Source organism: Syngnathus typhle, linkage group LG4, assembly GCF_033458585.1.
Source record: "Syngnathus typhle isolate RoL2023-S1 ecotype Sweden linkage group LG4, RoL_Styp_1.0, whole genome shotgun sequence".
NCBI lineage: Eukaryota > Metazoa > Chordata > Actinopteri > Syngnathiformes > Syngnathidae > Syngnathus > Syngnathus typhle.
In genome coordinates, this window is record NC_083741.1 from 4,280,576 (window position 1) to 4,297,031 (window position 16,456).

At 42.0% G+C, this 16,456-nt stretch overlaps 1 protein-coding gene across 10 annotated transcripts in view; it reads left to right on the forward strand.

Moving 5' to 3' along the window:
- Window positions 1-16,456, forward strand: part of ano1a (anoctamin 1, calcium activated chloride channel a) — a 149,160-nt gene that overhangs the window by 50,599 nt on the left and 82,105 nt on the right. For 9 of the 10 annotated variants that reach the window (XR_009714162.1, XM_061276376.1, XM_061276381.1 and 6 more), the window contains 5 exons: window positions 1,952-1,981; window positions 2,673-2,728; window positions 2,906-2,944; window positions 7,221-7,285; window positions 9,344-9,478. Coding sequence is in view for 9 of the 10 variants with exons in the window: in XM_061276376.1 (XP_061132360.1) it covers window positions 1,952-1,981; window positions 2,673-2,728; window positions 2,906-2,944; window positions 7,221-7,285; window positions 9,344-9,478 (325 nt within the window). In the remaining variant the exon portion in view is untranslated. The remainder of the gene's footprint in view (window positions 1-1,951; window positions 1,982-2,672; window positions 2,729-2,905; window positions 2,945-7,220; window positions 7,286-9,343; window positions 9,479-16,456) is intronic. The other variant, XM_061276375.1, reaches the window with a different exon arrangement.

Genomic DNA, 16,456 nt, shown 5'->3' on the forward strand with positions numbered 1-16,456 from the left:
GTATCGTGACAAAACCCGCGATTTACACCCCTAATCGCCACCTTTTGCTGCAATTACAGCTGCAAGTCGCTTGGGGTATGCACATTGAGAGACTGGAATTCTTGCCCATTCTTTTTTGCAAAACAGATCGAGCTCAGTGAGGTTGGATGGAGAGCGTTTGTTAACAGCAGTCTTCAGCTTTTTCCGAATAATATTGCACGCCCCACTTTTCAGTTTTTCATTTGTTAAAAAAGTTTAAATTATACAATCAATTTTGTTCCACTTCACGATTGTGTCCCACTTGTTGTTGATTCTTGACAAAAAAATAAAATTTTATATCTTTATGTTTGAAGCCTAAAATGTGGCAAAACGTTGAAGGGTTCAAGGAGGCCGAATACTTATACTTATACTTATATAGCTCCACGGTGCGCATGAAAATACCAACATGCACATGCGGGTCAAATATTAATCTAAGACCAGCTCAGTGGCCTAGTGGTAGAGTGTCCGCCCTGAGACTGGAAGGTTGTGGGTTCAAACCCCAGCCGGGTCATACCAAAGACTATAAAAATGGGACCCATTGCCTCCCTGCTTGGCACTCAGCATTAAGGGTTGGAATTGGGGGGTTAGATCACCAACTGATTCCCGAGCGCGGAATCGCTGCCGCTCACTGCTCCCCTCTCCCCCAGGGGATGGATTAAAATCACATGGGGATGGGTTAAATGCAGAGGACAAATTTCACGACACCCAGGTGTGTGTGTGACGATCATTGGGACTTTGCTTTCGCATGGCACTGTATTTACAAGATAATTTACAATGGTAATGGGTCGAGGAATGTGGGTTAGTATTAGCCGACTAAAACATACATACATACTAGGGGTGTAAATCGCGGGTTTTGTCACGATACGATATAATATCGATATAAAGAACTTCGATACGATATTTGCCAATATCTTAAAGCCTGCTGCGATTCAATCACGATATATCGCGATATAGTGCTCTACGATCGATATTTTTTTTTTAATAAAAAATATAGAACAATATCCTGATTTATAACAATTCATACGCAAAATCAACAAGGTACTGCAAACTCTTTATTTAGGAAATTACAAGAGTATTGTAGTATACAAATTGCTTACTTTAACACTTAACTTTGATGTCGTGTTTTTTCTTTAAATGTGCGGCGAGATTTGTGCTCCCTGAATATTTGATCACCGCATGGCAGGATTTACAAACTGCACGTGTCTTGTCCGTTGAGCCATCTTTTCTTTGGAATCCAAAGTGCTTCCAAACGAATGACTTGAAGCCTAAAGGGGAGCAAATTTCCTCGTCTTTTTGGACACTAGCCATAGCACCAGCCCAGGAGCCGCGTACTAGTTGTCGACTCCCCTTTCACGTGCCTGCTCTGCTCACAACACAACAACGCCGCGCACTGCTCCCTGCTTTCGGAAGAGGAAGCAAGCAACAATGAACTGGATTTCAAAATAAAGTCGCGTCTAATGTCCGAGGTCAAACACGGCGATATAAATCGATGTTTACCTTTAGCATCGATGCCAATAAATCGTAGAGCATAATATCGATTAATCGATGTGTATCGATGTATCGTTACACCCCTTATACATACTATACATTTTCATTTAAACAAATCTGGGCCTCTTTGCAAAAAGTTTAGACACCCTTGGTGTAGATATTTGTTATTTTGACACCTCGATAATGTTGCACAGTAGTGGTACGGTTGAGGTTTGACTCTGGGGACATCACAGCACAAGGCTAAGATTTCAGAATCATGAAACAAAATCTTTCTTTGTTTAGACGTTGCTGTCATTTTTGTTCAATTATTTTAGGTGCTGTTGATCTGCTCTGGCTACACTACAAGGCTAGTGATATCAGAAACCTAAACTTGGCACTTTGAAAAATGATTATCATTTCATTTTATTCCTTTTTGTGTTTTTAACACAATATTGTCTTAAAACAGGATACACACATCAGCTGAACTGCTCTGCTGGTAGGTCAAACAAATCTGCAGCACAATTCCTACATGAACACCATTGGAACAATTGTCTGTCATGTTTGTGTCTGAATTTCGCTGCAGATGTGTGTTGTGAAGATTTTGACCTACTGTATAGAGAAATTATCAAATTCTGGGACAGTTCCAAGAAATCTAATGTCAGCAAAATACAAGTAAAATTACTATACTTAAAATTGTAACCCTCCAAAAAATACTCTGATAATTTCAGTTTCTATTTTGCTACAGGGTGGGCCTAATGTTTCCCTACCGATTGTTTTTTTTATCTATTTTTTTTTGTTTCAGATACCAAAAATGTATGTCATTAAAAAATACTATGTTGGAAACATATGGTCAAATCTCTATCCTACATTTCCTTTTTCCTTTCCTTGCTTGCATGCGAATTTGCATATCTGCTGATATTTAAAAAAAGTATGGGGGCACATTGAAGCACATCAGCGTTTTTCTGAAGGATTTTGAACCTTTGTAACAAAGAAAATCATTACCATGTAATGAAATGAAGCTGCATCCCGCAAGCCTGAATCATTACTGCATTTTTAGATACCGTACTGGAAACTTTTACAAGGGTTATGCAGCACTTATGCATGTTTTACAAACTGAAATTCTGCAAGTAGAATAGTATTTTCTATGGGTATCCTGAATGTTATGTTTATGATATTGATTTTCACAGGGTTCACCAGTCTGCTTGCCAATGGTGTTTATACAGCTGGTTATCCGCCTCATGATGTGAGTATCAACATCAATGCTCAAATAAGGCTTGAGAACATTTAAAGTACAATAATGAAGGCTCCATGAGCTGCATTATTTTGCAATTATGTGATATTTGCAGCCTCAAACAAAAAACTTTTAAATTCTGTGTTGTGTGCTTAAGATATTGAATTTACCAGTGTTTAAATGTTACAGGGGGAGATAGGAGTCAATGCCAAACCCAGTGACAGAAAGGTAACCAAAACTGACTCATGTAAATAATTTTAATCAGTTTAATTACTTGATACATGTTAGTTCAAATAAATATTAAAAACAGACAATGTAAGGAATATTTGGAAATTTGAGCTTGTTTCACCAGTCAATCTTTTCCGTACATGTGCATACATTCAAAGGAGCTTGCTTTGATAGACTGACACCCGTGCGCTTGGTGTGACTTAATTTTCGTGCCAGTGCAAGTTTGGTCTAACGCAGGGGTGGGCAAACTTTTTGACTCGGGGGCCGAACTGGGTTCTAAATTTGGACCGGAGGGCCGGACCAGGAGCAGATGGACGTAGGCGTTGTGTGAAGTCATATAAGCGACCTGTAAAGGTCATCGCATAAAAGATCTTGGCCTTTAGTAGGTAGTAAAGCATGGATATTCCAAACAAGTTTTTTTTTAAAACAAATGCATTTATTAACAGCATTAAAAAAATAATAATTCACTAAAAAACTGCTATCAGTGATTCTCATAAAATACGACACTGTTATTATGAATAACAATCGCCATCACTTCAGTGCCCGCAGGTCAGATTAATGAAAGAGGTTTATCTTATGAGATCACATCAAACGGCAAACATTCTGACCAAATATATCATCTTGAAGAATCGGTGAAAGCATACATCCAAATAAAGTAATCAAAACAGCAACACGGTGAGGGGTATCTGAAAATCAGAGCAGAGTTTTAACTCGCAAACACCTGGTAACAGAGGTGAGGAAACGGGAAACACCTCCTTAAAGTAAGCCTTAAGAACTTTACAGGTTAAGATTAGTCGCAAATAAGTGGTGCATCAATGTCCTTGAGCATCCTGCATTGTTTGAAAATGAGAATGGTCGCAAGTTTCAATCCCTGCTATGTGTACAAATCATATTCAAAATGCATTTTTTTACAATAAACTTGAGAGCCTCCCGTTCATTTTCAGTGGGAACAGTGTTGTTGGTCTCCCTTTTTTGCTAGTGCGTCATAGTCTGGAGTAAAATTTGTTGTGGCAATTCTTAGGCGAGATCCGAGGTGTTGGTCCGTTTACCTTGATCTGTGACGGGTTGATGTTGATGTGGCTGAACGTCACGTCGCGTACGTCGAGCCAAATTGGCCACTCTTTTTTTAACATTCGGCACAAACTTCTTTTTTTTGGGCCACTCATTTTAATGGAAGGATTCCAGGGGAAGGTTTGTGGGTGGCTTTAGCGCAAAACTGCATCTGAAAGCTCAGCGCGCGAATTATAAGAATGCTGTCGTCTAAATTCGGGACTGATACGAATAGAGCGAGAGTGCGCCAAGTCCGTACTACTGAGTACGTACACGCTCTTGTGAGTGTGCACCGAGCTTTCTGACACGGCTTCCGGTAGTAAATGCGCAGGCGAGCGCTTCGCCATCTACTGGGAAAACGCAGTCATTGCAGGCAAAATGACCCAAAAAAAAAAAAGTTTAATAATACAATTTGTTCAGGGTTGGCGGGCCGGATTAAACGGTCCCGTGGGCCGGATGTGGCCCGCGGGCCGTAGTTTGCCCACCCCTGGTCTAACGTGTTAACGGGGTTCTGGGTAGCATCTACACCAGTGGTCCCCAACCTTTTTTGCTTCGGATGTCGGACGAAATTTCAATTGTCGAACCTCGCGAGATGAGCCGAGAGGACCCGCATGCCAACTGACTCCGTTCGTTATTACATTCTCGTTACTCTGAGGATTGCATAAACTCTAATCATCCCTTCAAAGGAAGCAAGTGGGAGGAGTAAAGCTGATCATGGCGAAAAGAGGAAAGTAGCGCACAAAACGGTTGAATTTAAAAAAGAATGAATCGCAAAATATGAGTCCGGTGTGCGTGTGTCAGAGTTGGCGCGGGAGTTTTGCATGGCAAAATCAACAATAAGCTCGATCCTGAAAAACAAAGACTTTGATACAGTACGTATACTCTATGTTGTCTTTCATTAGAATTTCTTTTTGTGTTTTTTTTGTTTTTGTTTTTTGAAGTTAAGAAAACGTTATTGCTGTTTACTTCCACATGATCTTTGAAATGTTGTCTTTCATTGGTAAAAATAAAAAAAATGTTTTGATGTGTTTTTTTTCACCTCACAATTTAAAAAGATATCTTTTACTATTAGAATGAAACACACAAGCGAGTTGCTACAGATACGGCAATACATTCCCCAGCCTAGCCTACTCTATTAATTCAGTTTATTATTTATAGTATGTATTTATACATTACCTACTCACTTATTTATGCGGTTTATGGTGTAAAATAATGAAAAAATGTTTTATCAAAGCGTTTTTTTTTTTGCTTAGAATGGATTGAAAAAACAATTCATTATTTGTAATGGGAAAACACGATTCAGAATTCGAACAGCCTTCTGGTCGAAAACCGAGGCTCCACTGTAATACATTTATATAAATAAATAATACATTTATAATAATTAGATAAATACAATGAAATAAAATGATACGACTGGCATGAAAACAAGCATAAACGACATAAAAATACAACTCACCATTACGTTGAATTAGTGGGAGCACTGAGCTTGTTTCTCAGAAACGAGCCGGCTCCCATCTCGGCGTAATTGGAGACAATGACACCCGAAGTGGTTAAGGTTTGTCTTTTAATGCAGGATGCTTGGTCTCCATGTGCCGAAGCAGTTTTGAAGGCTTCATTGCCTCATTAGCTAGCCTGTCGCCACATAGTACGCAGATTGGGCTTGGCGCGTCAGAGTCACCGGTGGCGATAAATCCATATTTTAAGTAGGACTCCAGAAATGTTCTTTTAAACGCAGCTTTCCTTTTCTTAGAAGTCGTAGCCTCTTCTTCTGTCTCCTTCATTGGGCTTTTTTCCCTTTCCGAAGAAGCCTTCCAAACGTCTGTTTCTGGCTCATTTTTGCTTGCTTCGCGGGCTCGACTGGGGAAACATGTCACGTGACCGGGACGAGCGTCTTGACCTGAAATAATTGATCATCGATTAAAAAAAAAAAAGAAAAACAAAATTCTTGGCGCCCCGGTACCAAGTGACCCATGGACCGGTACCAGTCCGCGGACCGGGGGTTGGGGATCCCTGATCTACACAACATCCCTTCATCCATCCATTATTTGAACCACATATCCTCACGAGGGTCACGGGCGTGCTGGAGCCTATACCAGCTAACTTCGGGCAGTAGCGGCCATTTGCACTCACACTCACACCTGCAGAAAATTTGAAGTGGTCAATGTGGGAGGAAACAGGAGTACCTGTAGAAAACCCACTTAGGCACAGGGTTAATATAGAATATGCAAAAGGTGCTTATGAGTGTCAATGGTTGGTTGTCTATGTGTACCCTGCGATTGGCTGACGATCGTTTCTGGGTGTACCCGGCATACAACTCAAAGACTGCTGGGACATCTTAGTCCTGTTAAAATATAATAATAATCAATTTTGAGTTGTGCCTGCATTTGTAACGTGTTATGAGATTCAGTAACTCTTAAAATATTAAGAAAACATGAGATATAACCCGTTATATTACTTGTTACTGCTTAGGTGTAATATCACTGTGCTGCGTTACTTTTGTACGGCATTACCCCAAAACACTGGTCTGCACCGGGTAAACGTGGGAAACACTGCAGCTATCATGTTTATTTCTTGGAGCAGACCAATTTGACATAGATCGATCGACGGATTTAGGATATTACGACCAATCACAAAATTTGCATATAATGCAAAATATCAACCAATCTGATAAAGCCGAACAGAATCTCTAAATTTGTCACGTGCCGTGCCAGTGGACGCTCAGCCTGCAACTTCCCTCAGCCACACCCCTTTCATCACCGTAATGTCTGTCACCTGCTCCCTCTTGTTATCCCATGTATTTAAACACTGCCCGTGTGTTTCTTCCTGTCGGTGTCTACTGTTGCTTCCCGTCCGTGTCCGCGCCTAGTGTTCCTGTCCTGCTCGTCCATTTCCCCTGGTTGTGTGTGGAGGCTCACAGTCAGAATCTGTTCCATGTCCGAGTGGACTTCTGTTTCCTGTCTGCTGTCCGTGGGTCCGCCTGTGTCTTTGTTCGCCCCCTTCTTTCCCTTCAAAAACCCTGGTCCATATAGTCAAGTGCGGCTTATAGTCCAGAAATTACCATATTTCTCAACAGTCAGTCGGTTTAAAAGACTGAATTTAATTACCAATGGTCAGCAGGTATTGTAAAATTGTTTAAGTGACTGTATCAATTGTCAAGTTAATTTAGTGCATAATTATGTTTATTTTCCAAATAGTTGGAATGCTCACTGACTGTTTCTCTTCCCAGACACTATATGAGGAATGGGCCAGCTACAGTGTCTTCTACAAGTACCAGCCCATTGGACTAATTAGGTGAGATTCATTGTGCGTTTAAAATAAGGTAGAAATCATCTGGTAAACAGTTTGCATCTGAAATCTTTACAGGCACATCAGATCAAAGATGCCAGTGTGCATTTGTTTTCTCATTTTTGTATTCTTGTGGCTATTTTTTTCCCAGAATGGAGCAGTGCTAGACATGACTCAAGTAGCATTACAAACCATTGTTCTTTGTTTTCAAAACTGCAAAAGATGATAATGACGTCTTAATATTTTCCAAAAACCAAAATGAAAACAAGCAAACAAACAAAAATGACTCATTTTCCAATTTACAAAATACAATTACAATGGTCAGTGGAATTCAACCCTTTGTTTCGTGTCTCTCTGAAAACAGAAACAAGTGTGTCTGAAAATCAATATTAGTTTCTAACTTAAATCAGAGTTCACTATTGCAGTGTCACCGTTTGTACAGTAGAACAGAAGGAGTATCGAGAAGCGAAGCTGTCAAGTGCTGTAGCAATTTCTCTAATCTTGTCTAAACTAGTGCATAAAACCATGAAAAAAAATGAAAATACAGTACAGCAAAAACTTGGAGCACAGCCTTACGCGGTCCATATGTGGCGCTTGACACGTCCGACATTTAAAAGACAAATGCACCTACATCTCTATTTTACTCGATTTAATCTTACCGGACTTTCTGTCTAAGGCGCTTTGGTCATGAACCTCAATTTTGTTTTTTCATAAATACATTTTCAAATAGTATTTTAAATGCACGACATAAGGACCGTACAAAGCTAAATGAGTATCGCGTAAATCTTAGCACTAATGAATTGAGTTCTGTGACCAATTTAAAGACGTTAGATAATAATAAGTCGAGCTGTTTGATCTTTATGACTGCTGTAATACGGTGTTACGGATAGCTAGGATTGTCTTTGATTCGGTAAGGAGGAAGCTCACGGAAGCACTCATCCACAGAGTCACTCAGAAGTGAAAGAGCATGGCCGGACACAGTAGTAGAATAAGTGGCTGCTTTTTTCTCTCTTCCCATCCAATTCACATAGCATCAAAATGATGCCTGATAATGTCATCTGCGTATTGCTTCTTTTTTAATACAATGTCAAAAGACATCGATGTGTGTGCAGCAAACATTATCAGTTCAGCTGCTCAACAACATGTCTGACATAAATTAACACAACATAGGACCTCTTTGGCTGCCTATAAAAAAGGCTTTCCAAAAAAACCACAAGATTAATACACCACCCTTTTAGGATTAACGCGATTCCCAAATTCTGGACGCCAAAGCGTGTAAAATCACGATTTAGGTGTAACGAACTCAAAATAAATTAAACATACCACAATAACAATATTTAAACACAAAAAACATTTACCCATGGTAGAACAGCCAAATTCCCGGAAATAATGTCCTTAAAGTGAATCCATGTGAACTAAAGGATGGCTATTTTTTACAAACACAGTAGCTCTCTTTTTACACAGTTGTTATTGTGTCAACTCTTCAGCCCGAACCCCTGTGGTCTTGTGAGTGCATTTTTCAGCCCACAGTTGAGCGTGACAATGATTTAGAACCTGCTAAACAGCAACTCCAATTAACGTCAGATTCCAAAGCTTTGTTCGAGATCTGAGGCAAAGATTTCCCGAGATTTCACGTTGAATTTGTTGAGTACGGAGCCGGTTGAGATCCGGGGTTCGACTATTATAATACACACCATTAGTAAATTCAAAGTCAAAGTCAGCTTTATTGTCAATCTCTCCACATGTCACAACACACAAAGAGACCGAAATTACGTTTTCTCTATCCCACGGTGACGAGACATATTACACGATAGACATACAAGTAAGCGACACAATATAAAAACAAGAAGGCAAATATTCAAACAATAAATAGTAAGAGTGATGAATAAATAATAAATAAACAGATAACACAATAAAGAAGAGGAGCAAAACGGAGCCAGCAAGCATAGCGCAAAAGTACAGGACGCTACGCAGAATGGGGAAGCGAGTTCAGGATCCTAACAGCTTGTTAATTTGTCATTTGTTTATTATTATTTTACTTAATATTCTTTTTTTTGCCCACAGGAAATATTTTGGTGAGAAGGTTGGACTGTACTTTGCCTGGCTTGGAGTCTACACACAGATGTTAATCCCTGCTGCCATTGTTGGAGTAATTGTATTCCTCTATGGCTGTGCCACTATTGATGATAATATACCAAGGTAAAGTGGAGATTCGATTTGTCACAATTTTTATGCACAACTAAAATTTTAACCTTACACGGCCCTGATAAAACAGTGTATGATACATTTACTGAACTTGAAAACAACAACAAATTATCCTCCAATTCTTCCTCCTTCCAACTCTGCTGCGTTGTAATTTTAGAAATTCCATTAATTTTAAAAAGATATTCATTTATTTAACAATTGTTTTTCTTTTCTTTGTTTAAGATAATTAAAAAATTAAAACACCTTCTGTAGAGGTTGTCAGCTCAGCACTGTGATGTGTCTTCTTACTATCAGCTGATTACTTTATGTACTGAACAAAAGTTGGAGTACAAAAAACGTTTTTTGAAAAAAAGCACCCAAATAGCCTTACCTTTTGAGAAAAACAATGAGAAACACGTAAAAAAGGTGCCTACTAAAGATACTTTAGATCAGGGGTCCCCAAACTTTTTCCTGTGAGGGCCACATAACTTTTCCCTTCTCTGATGGGGGGCCGGCGTCAGTTTGTAACAGAAAAAGTGTGACGATCGTAGGGGAGCTTAAAAAATTTATTGTTTTCCAGAAAGCCACACATAACCAAATAACGGTTATTTAATAACCCTTTCCAGGTTCTTTACAGAAAAGAAGTCAGGAAACAAATAATAACACTATTAATGAAATAAATACTAAACTAAATAACCCCCTCTGAGTTCTTCACAGAAAAAACAGGAAATAAATAATAACTAAATAACTCTCTCTGGGTTCTTCATAGAAAAAAAAGCCATGGAACATTAACTTTCTGTTGTGCCATGCACAATCTTAACAGATAAAAGTTCAGCTCAGTTGTCAGAGCAGAATCTCTCTGACACATATGAGCAGTCTCTTAAAGTTCTTGTGTTCCTTCCTTATAATCCTTTTGTAGGTTCCAGTAGGCTTGTAGACACCGCTGTCTTTTTTGTTAAAGTTTGCTAGTGCGTCATAGTCTGGAGTAAAATTTGTTGTGGCAATTCTTAGGCGAAATCCGAGGTGTTGGTCCGTTTACCTCGATCTGTGACGGGTTGATGTTGACGTTCATGTGGCTGAACGTCACGTCGCGTACGTCGAGCCAAATTGGCCACTCTCTTTTAAACGCTCGGCACTGTGTCCACCTTGCTTTTCCTTGGGCGACTCATTTTAATGGAACGATCCCAGGGGAAGGTTTGTGGGTGGCTTTAGCGCAAAACTGCATCTGAAAGCTCAGCGCGCGAATTACAAGAATGCTGTCGTCACATCCCACGTTCTAAATTCAGGACTGATACAAATAGAGCACGAGTGCGCCATGTCCGTACTACTGAGTACGTACACGCACTTGTGAGTGTGCACCGAGCTTTCTGACACGGCTTCCGGTAGTAAATGCGCAGGCGAGCCCATCCCCATCTACTGGAGAAACGCAGTCATTGCAGGCAAAATGACCAAAAAAAAAAGTTTAATAATACAATTTGTTCAGGGTTGGCGGGCCGGATTAAACGGTCCCATGGGCCGTATCCGGCCCGCGGGCCGTAGTTTGGTGACCACTGCTTTAGATTTTTCCTGTTCTCTCCAATTTTCATCCCTTTTCTTTCTCCTCTATGAATTCTTGGCTCGTTCAGTCAGTGACTCATACACAATTAGTAATTGACACTTATGTGCTGGTTCTATCAAGTGAATGTGAGAACGGCTCCCAATACACATCTTTACTTTTGACGTTTGGCTATTAAGTCTCTGTTTTTGCTGTTCAGTATTTACTATTGAAGCTCAAAACATTGAATTTGACACTAAAATAGCAGTAAGAAACTGCTTATTTTGAAGCCTTTCACACATTTTCTAATCCTACCTCTGGCTCTCTGAGTCTGAGTCACCCATGTGGACGCTGTAGGTTTGTGTCTCATCGAGCCACATCCAACAGTGTATGACGCACATCTGTCTAACACTCTTACCCAGAGTCCTGAGCAAAAAATGTACTGCCTTCTCCCAACTCTGGAACCTTACCTCAACCTCAGACACTACGGGGTTACCGTATTTTTGGACTAAAAGTCGCTCCGGAATATACGTCGCATTAGCCATAAAATGCACAATAAAGTGAAAAAAAACATATAAGGTACGTATAAGTCGCATTTTGGGGGAGATTTATTCAACAAAACACCAAGAACAGACATGAACGAGCAACAACAGGCTAAACGATAAGTATGCTAACGTGACATTAACACAAACGAAGAGCTGAGAACGGCCCTGACGTAACATTCAGAGTTATTCAAATAACTATTACATAAATAACACGTTTATCAAACTATCTGTGTCAATCCAATTCATTAAATCCATCGATCGTCCTTTATGGAAACAATGCCACGTATGCGCCGCGTTGTGGAGAGGAGCAAACCATGGAACACATCATAGAATTCCGGAGGACATAACGAGTCTGCCGGGCTCTCCGTGGATTACCAGCCTACCCAGCCAGCAAGCCGAGAAGGCGGCGGAGAGAGAGAAGACAAAAGCAACGATGCCGGTCGGGACCTGCTACCAGGCTATGTAAACAACCTCACAAGCATACATTACCGAGCCTCTTCCTCTCAAATGCCAGGTCCATTATGCACATAATTGATGAATTGGAGCTACAGACGGCGACATACAGTTTTGTGTGGAACTGCAGTGTTATGGTCATCACAGAGATGTGTCTACACCCGCTATTCCACGACACTGCGGTCGCGCTAGTAGGATGCCCGCTCCATTGGCAAGACAGAGCCGGTGACTCGGCTAAGGGCAGAGGCGGAGGGCTCTGTGTTTACGTGAACTGCGAGTGGTGCTGTAGCAGCATGATTATTGACTCTCACTGTTCTCCTGATTTGGAAATTCTGGCAGTCTCATGCAGCCCTATTTATTTTCCAAGGGAGTTCATGGTAGTCATTGTTTACATCCCACCTGATGCTAACGTTAGCACGGCCCTTAGGATCTTGCTAGCCTGCATAAATAAACTGCTGCTGGCTCACCCGGATAGCATCTGTATTGTTTCTGGGGACTTTAACCAGGCGTGTTTAAACACTGTGGTCCCAAGTGCTTTCATTACGTGAAGTGTGCCACCAGAAGGGAAAATACTTTGGACCATGTTTATTAAAACATAAAACACGCATACAGAGTCACTCCCCTCCCCATCTTGCTGGTTCTGACTATCTTTACTTGGCCCTCGCTCCTACCTAGTACACCCCCCTGCTGAAATAGACAAAGCTACACCGAAAAGGAATTCAAACCTTGCCTGAGGAACCCCTCTCTCAGGGAGAGGGAGCCCTCTCTCAGCTCCAGGACAGCTTCTCCCATAAGTAATGAGTTATTTTCCAGCCGTGACCTGCAGGAGTACACTCACACCGTAGTCTCCTTCATCCTGCATCGCTCTGTCTCTCTCACCTGGACAAGAGGTTCGACCGACCAACCTGTCTCTGTCACAGGCCACCATTCCACCCTGCCTTAAATCCTCCATCATCATCCCAGTACCAAAGGAGCCAGTAGTGGAGAGCATAAATGACTACAGGTCGGTTGCACTTATACCAGTGGTCATGCTTTGAAAGATTGGTTTGTTAGCACATCAGAGTCGGTCTGCCTCCCACACCGGACACTCACGAGTTCACGTACAGGCCAAATCGCTCAACAGAGGATGCCATCAACACAGCACTCCACAATGAATCTACGCTGAGTCATCTGGAGCATGGGTCCCCAACCCCCGAGCTGGGGACCAGTACCAGTTGGTATCAGTACCATGCTCTTCTGCTTCACTGTCAGAGGAAGAGGGCAAGGGTAGACCTCTCACTGAGGGCGCAGTCTTAAGGTAGAGGGTGCAGCACACAGGCAGACCTCAGCCAGGCCATCACATGCATCTAACACATGTAGCAGTGCTGGCCTGAAAACCCGGCAAGGCACTGCAGACATTGGCTTAGGTGGACATCTGTGTCCAACGCACAGCTGGCCGGAAAAGCAGAGGCGAGCTGGTCCTGACTAAGGCGTGTAGCTATCCTGACGGCTAGGGCCAGGCTCAGGATGCAACGTTGAGGAGCGAATGGAGCAGAGAGGACAGGCCGGGGGGCTGGCTCGGATGGTCCTGAATGTAGCGTGCAGACCTGAAGGCTCTGAAAGCCTGACTCAGGGGGTGCATGCTGAGGCACGGGTGGAAGGTTCAGGGCGGTGTTGAGTGGATGGGCAGTAACGCATGCTGCGTTTTGAGCCTGACTGAAAGTCGTTCTGTGAGCAGACAATCATGGTGGAGCAGGCGGCCGTGCCTTCAGCGCGTCCAATGGAGAAAATGCACAACTGTTCCTAGTGAAGGTCCGCTACAGCCATCCGTGAATGGCAAAAATTAATCTGTCTGCTTCACATCGTGGTGGGCCCACATCACGTCGGAAGTGAGGAACAAATCTTTATTACATGACTGACTGCCAACAACTATGGCTAGAGACAAGTCATCAAAGCAACAAAGAGAACATGACATTACAAAGGACATGTATATCACCCCTAACTGCTGGCCTGCTGCGTGAGAGGCCTGGTACTGAAGTCCGCCACAATGTGAACATAACATTACTCATGTTATGTTGTTGGCACAATGTTATGAGGAGGCTGTGCATAGTGGATTCACGTTTATTCTTATATTATATTATACTGTGGTGTTCGCATAAAAGCATTCACCCATGGAACTAAGGGTTGAAGGACGTGTTGCGAACGTGGTGTTTATGTGGTAACGCACTTGCATTGTTCTTCCTATTCTTCATATTACGACAGGCATGTCAAACATACGGCCCGCGGGCCGGACCCGGCCCGTTGAATGATTTGATCCGGCCCGCCATAAATTTCTGAGTATGTCAAAAAAAGAAGCGAGTCACTAGCTCATTTCTATCAAAAGTTATGATTCTTTAAAATAAATACAACTCAAATGCTCCCTCCGGCCGCTAGAGGGCAGTAAATGTGTAAAAGAGCTCACGTCCACCATGCGGCACTGACACGAGTTAGTACCAGGAAATAAACATTCGCTGGTTAAGCAGAGGTGTAGTACTCAAGCGCTTCTTTCAGCTACGAGGCCAAATTGGACAGTTTATGGAGAAGAAGGGACGCCCAGTAAAGGAACTTTAATGCAAGGAATGCGTGCAGGATCTTGCCTTCATGGTTGATATTACGCAATACTTGAATACACTTAACACTACATTGCAGGGCCGTAACAGAGTAGTCACTCAATATCACGACAGCATAAGTGCGTTCAAGATGAAACTGTCACTGTGGGAGACGCAGCTATCCAGCGGTGGCACCACGCACTTCTCATGTCTCACAGCTGTGCGTCCGAAGGCGCCGGATCGTCCCGATTTGGATAAATATAAAGACAACATAACAGATTTGCTGCGAGAGTTTGAGCGGAGGTTTCAGGTTTTCAGTGAACTTGAGAACAAGTTCGGCTTTTTTCGCTCGCCATTTACAGTGAAGCCTTCTGGTGTGCCAGGTGACATTCAGCTCGAGCTTATTGACTTGCAGTGCGATTCCGCTATGAAGGATACATTTGGGTCCGTGGGATTGGATACGTTTTATCAGTATCTTGTGCCAGGTTACCCCAAATTAACAGCCATGGCTGCAAAGGTTCTCTCCATGTTTGAGACTACTTATCTTTGTGAACAGGTGTTCTCCGTGATGAACAATAATAAAACAAAGCAGCGCTCAAAGTTGACAAATGAACACTTGAATGACATTGTTAAATGTGCTGCTACTCAGGATTTGACACCTGATATCGACGCACTTGTAAAAGCAAAAAATGCCAAGTTTCAGGAGCCAGCAGCAGCAAGTAGACTGCAGGAGTGCAGTGAGAGAGAGAAAAAAGTGTGATGACACGACATTTGTTTGCACGCATGAATACAGATCATTAAAAATAAGATTAATCTGGTTTCATATTAAAGACAATTAATATTGTGCAGTATATTCTCAGCTTCAGTAGGCCCAGCCTAGTAGTTTGAGCTGATGTAGTCTAATCTTATTGCCCATGCACTGCTAAAACCTTTATTTTGTAATTTTATTTATTATTATTTCAAAGCAGTATGACAATTAAGGCAAACTACCGTTTTTTTCCGTGTATAGTGCGCAAAATTTAACTAATTTATTGTCCTAAAATCTGGGGTGCGCATTATACATGGGTACAAAAAAAATATATATATATATATATTTTTTTTATTTTTTATTTTTTTTTTAAGTCCCAATGATCGTCACACACGCAGGGAGGCAATGGGTCCCATTTTTAGTCTTTGGTATGGTCTTAACTAGGCTGGATGTAATTTTTTTTGTTGGCGTTGATTTCTCCGACTGCCCATAAACGCACCACCGCGCTTCGTGCGCGCACGGGACAGCAAACGAGCAGGTGATCGAGCAAGCGTCTGATACGAGAGCATTGCGGTCGCATGGAGCGTGTTTGAAGTGAACAGCAGAGAAGAAAGGCAAAGTGTTGTGAAATAAAATGCACAGAACGGATGCGCAAGACACGTCAGCTATATAAAGAGCGAGAGTTGTTTTCTTCCTATTAGTTTCAATTCACAGTTTAATTAGCAGTTTCAATCAGCAAATAACAAAATGCGTATTACAGGTAATATTTTATTTCACAACACTTTGCCTTGTTCCTTTGGTCTCTGCTGTTCATCCTAAAACACAAAGGCGCTCTTTAAGCAATGCGACAGTGAGCGCCCGGCGCGCTGCGGTTGCGCGACCGCACCAAATTAAGCTTCCTGCGCAGTGCGCACTGAGGTCCACTTAAATTTTAGAAAGTACATCAGGACTTTAAAAATATCTTCTAAATTTCAGCGACGGCTCTGTCAAAATAATCGACCAGCCCGGTGCAGTTGGGCGGTCGGCGGCGCGCTACGGTTGAGCGTTCTCTCGCGCGCTCTCTCTCGCTCTCGCACACACGCAAACCGGATATCATACGGAGGCCGCCATTACAGATGCGCAGAACGGATGAGCAAGACACGTCAG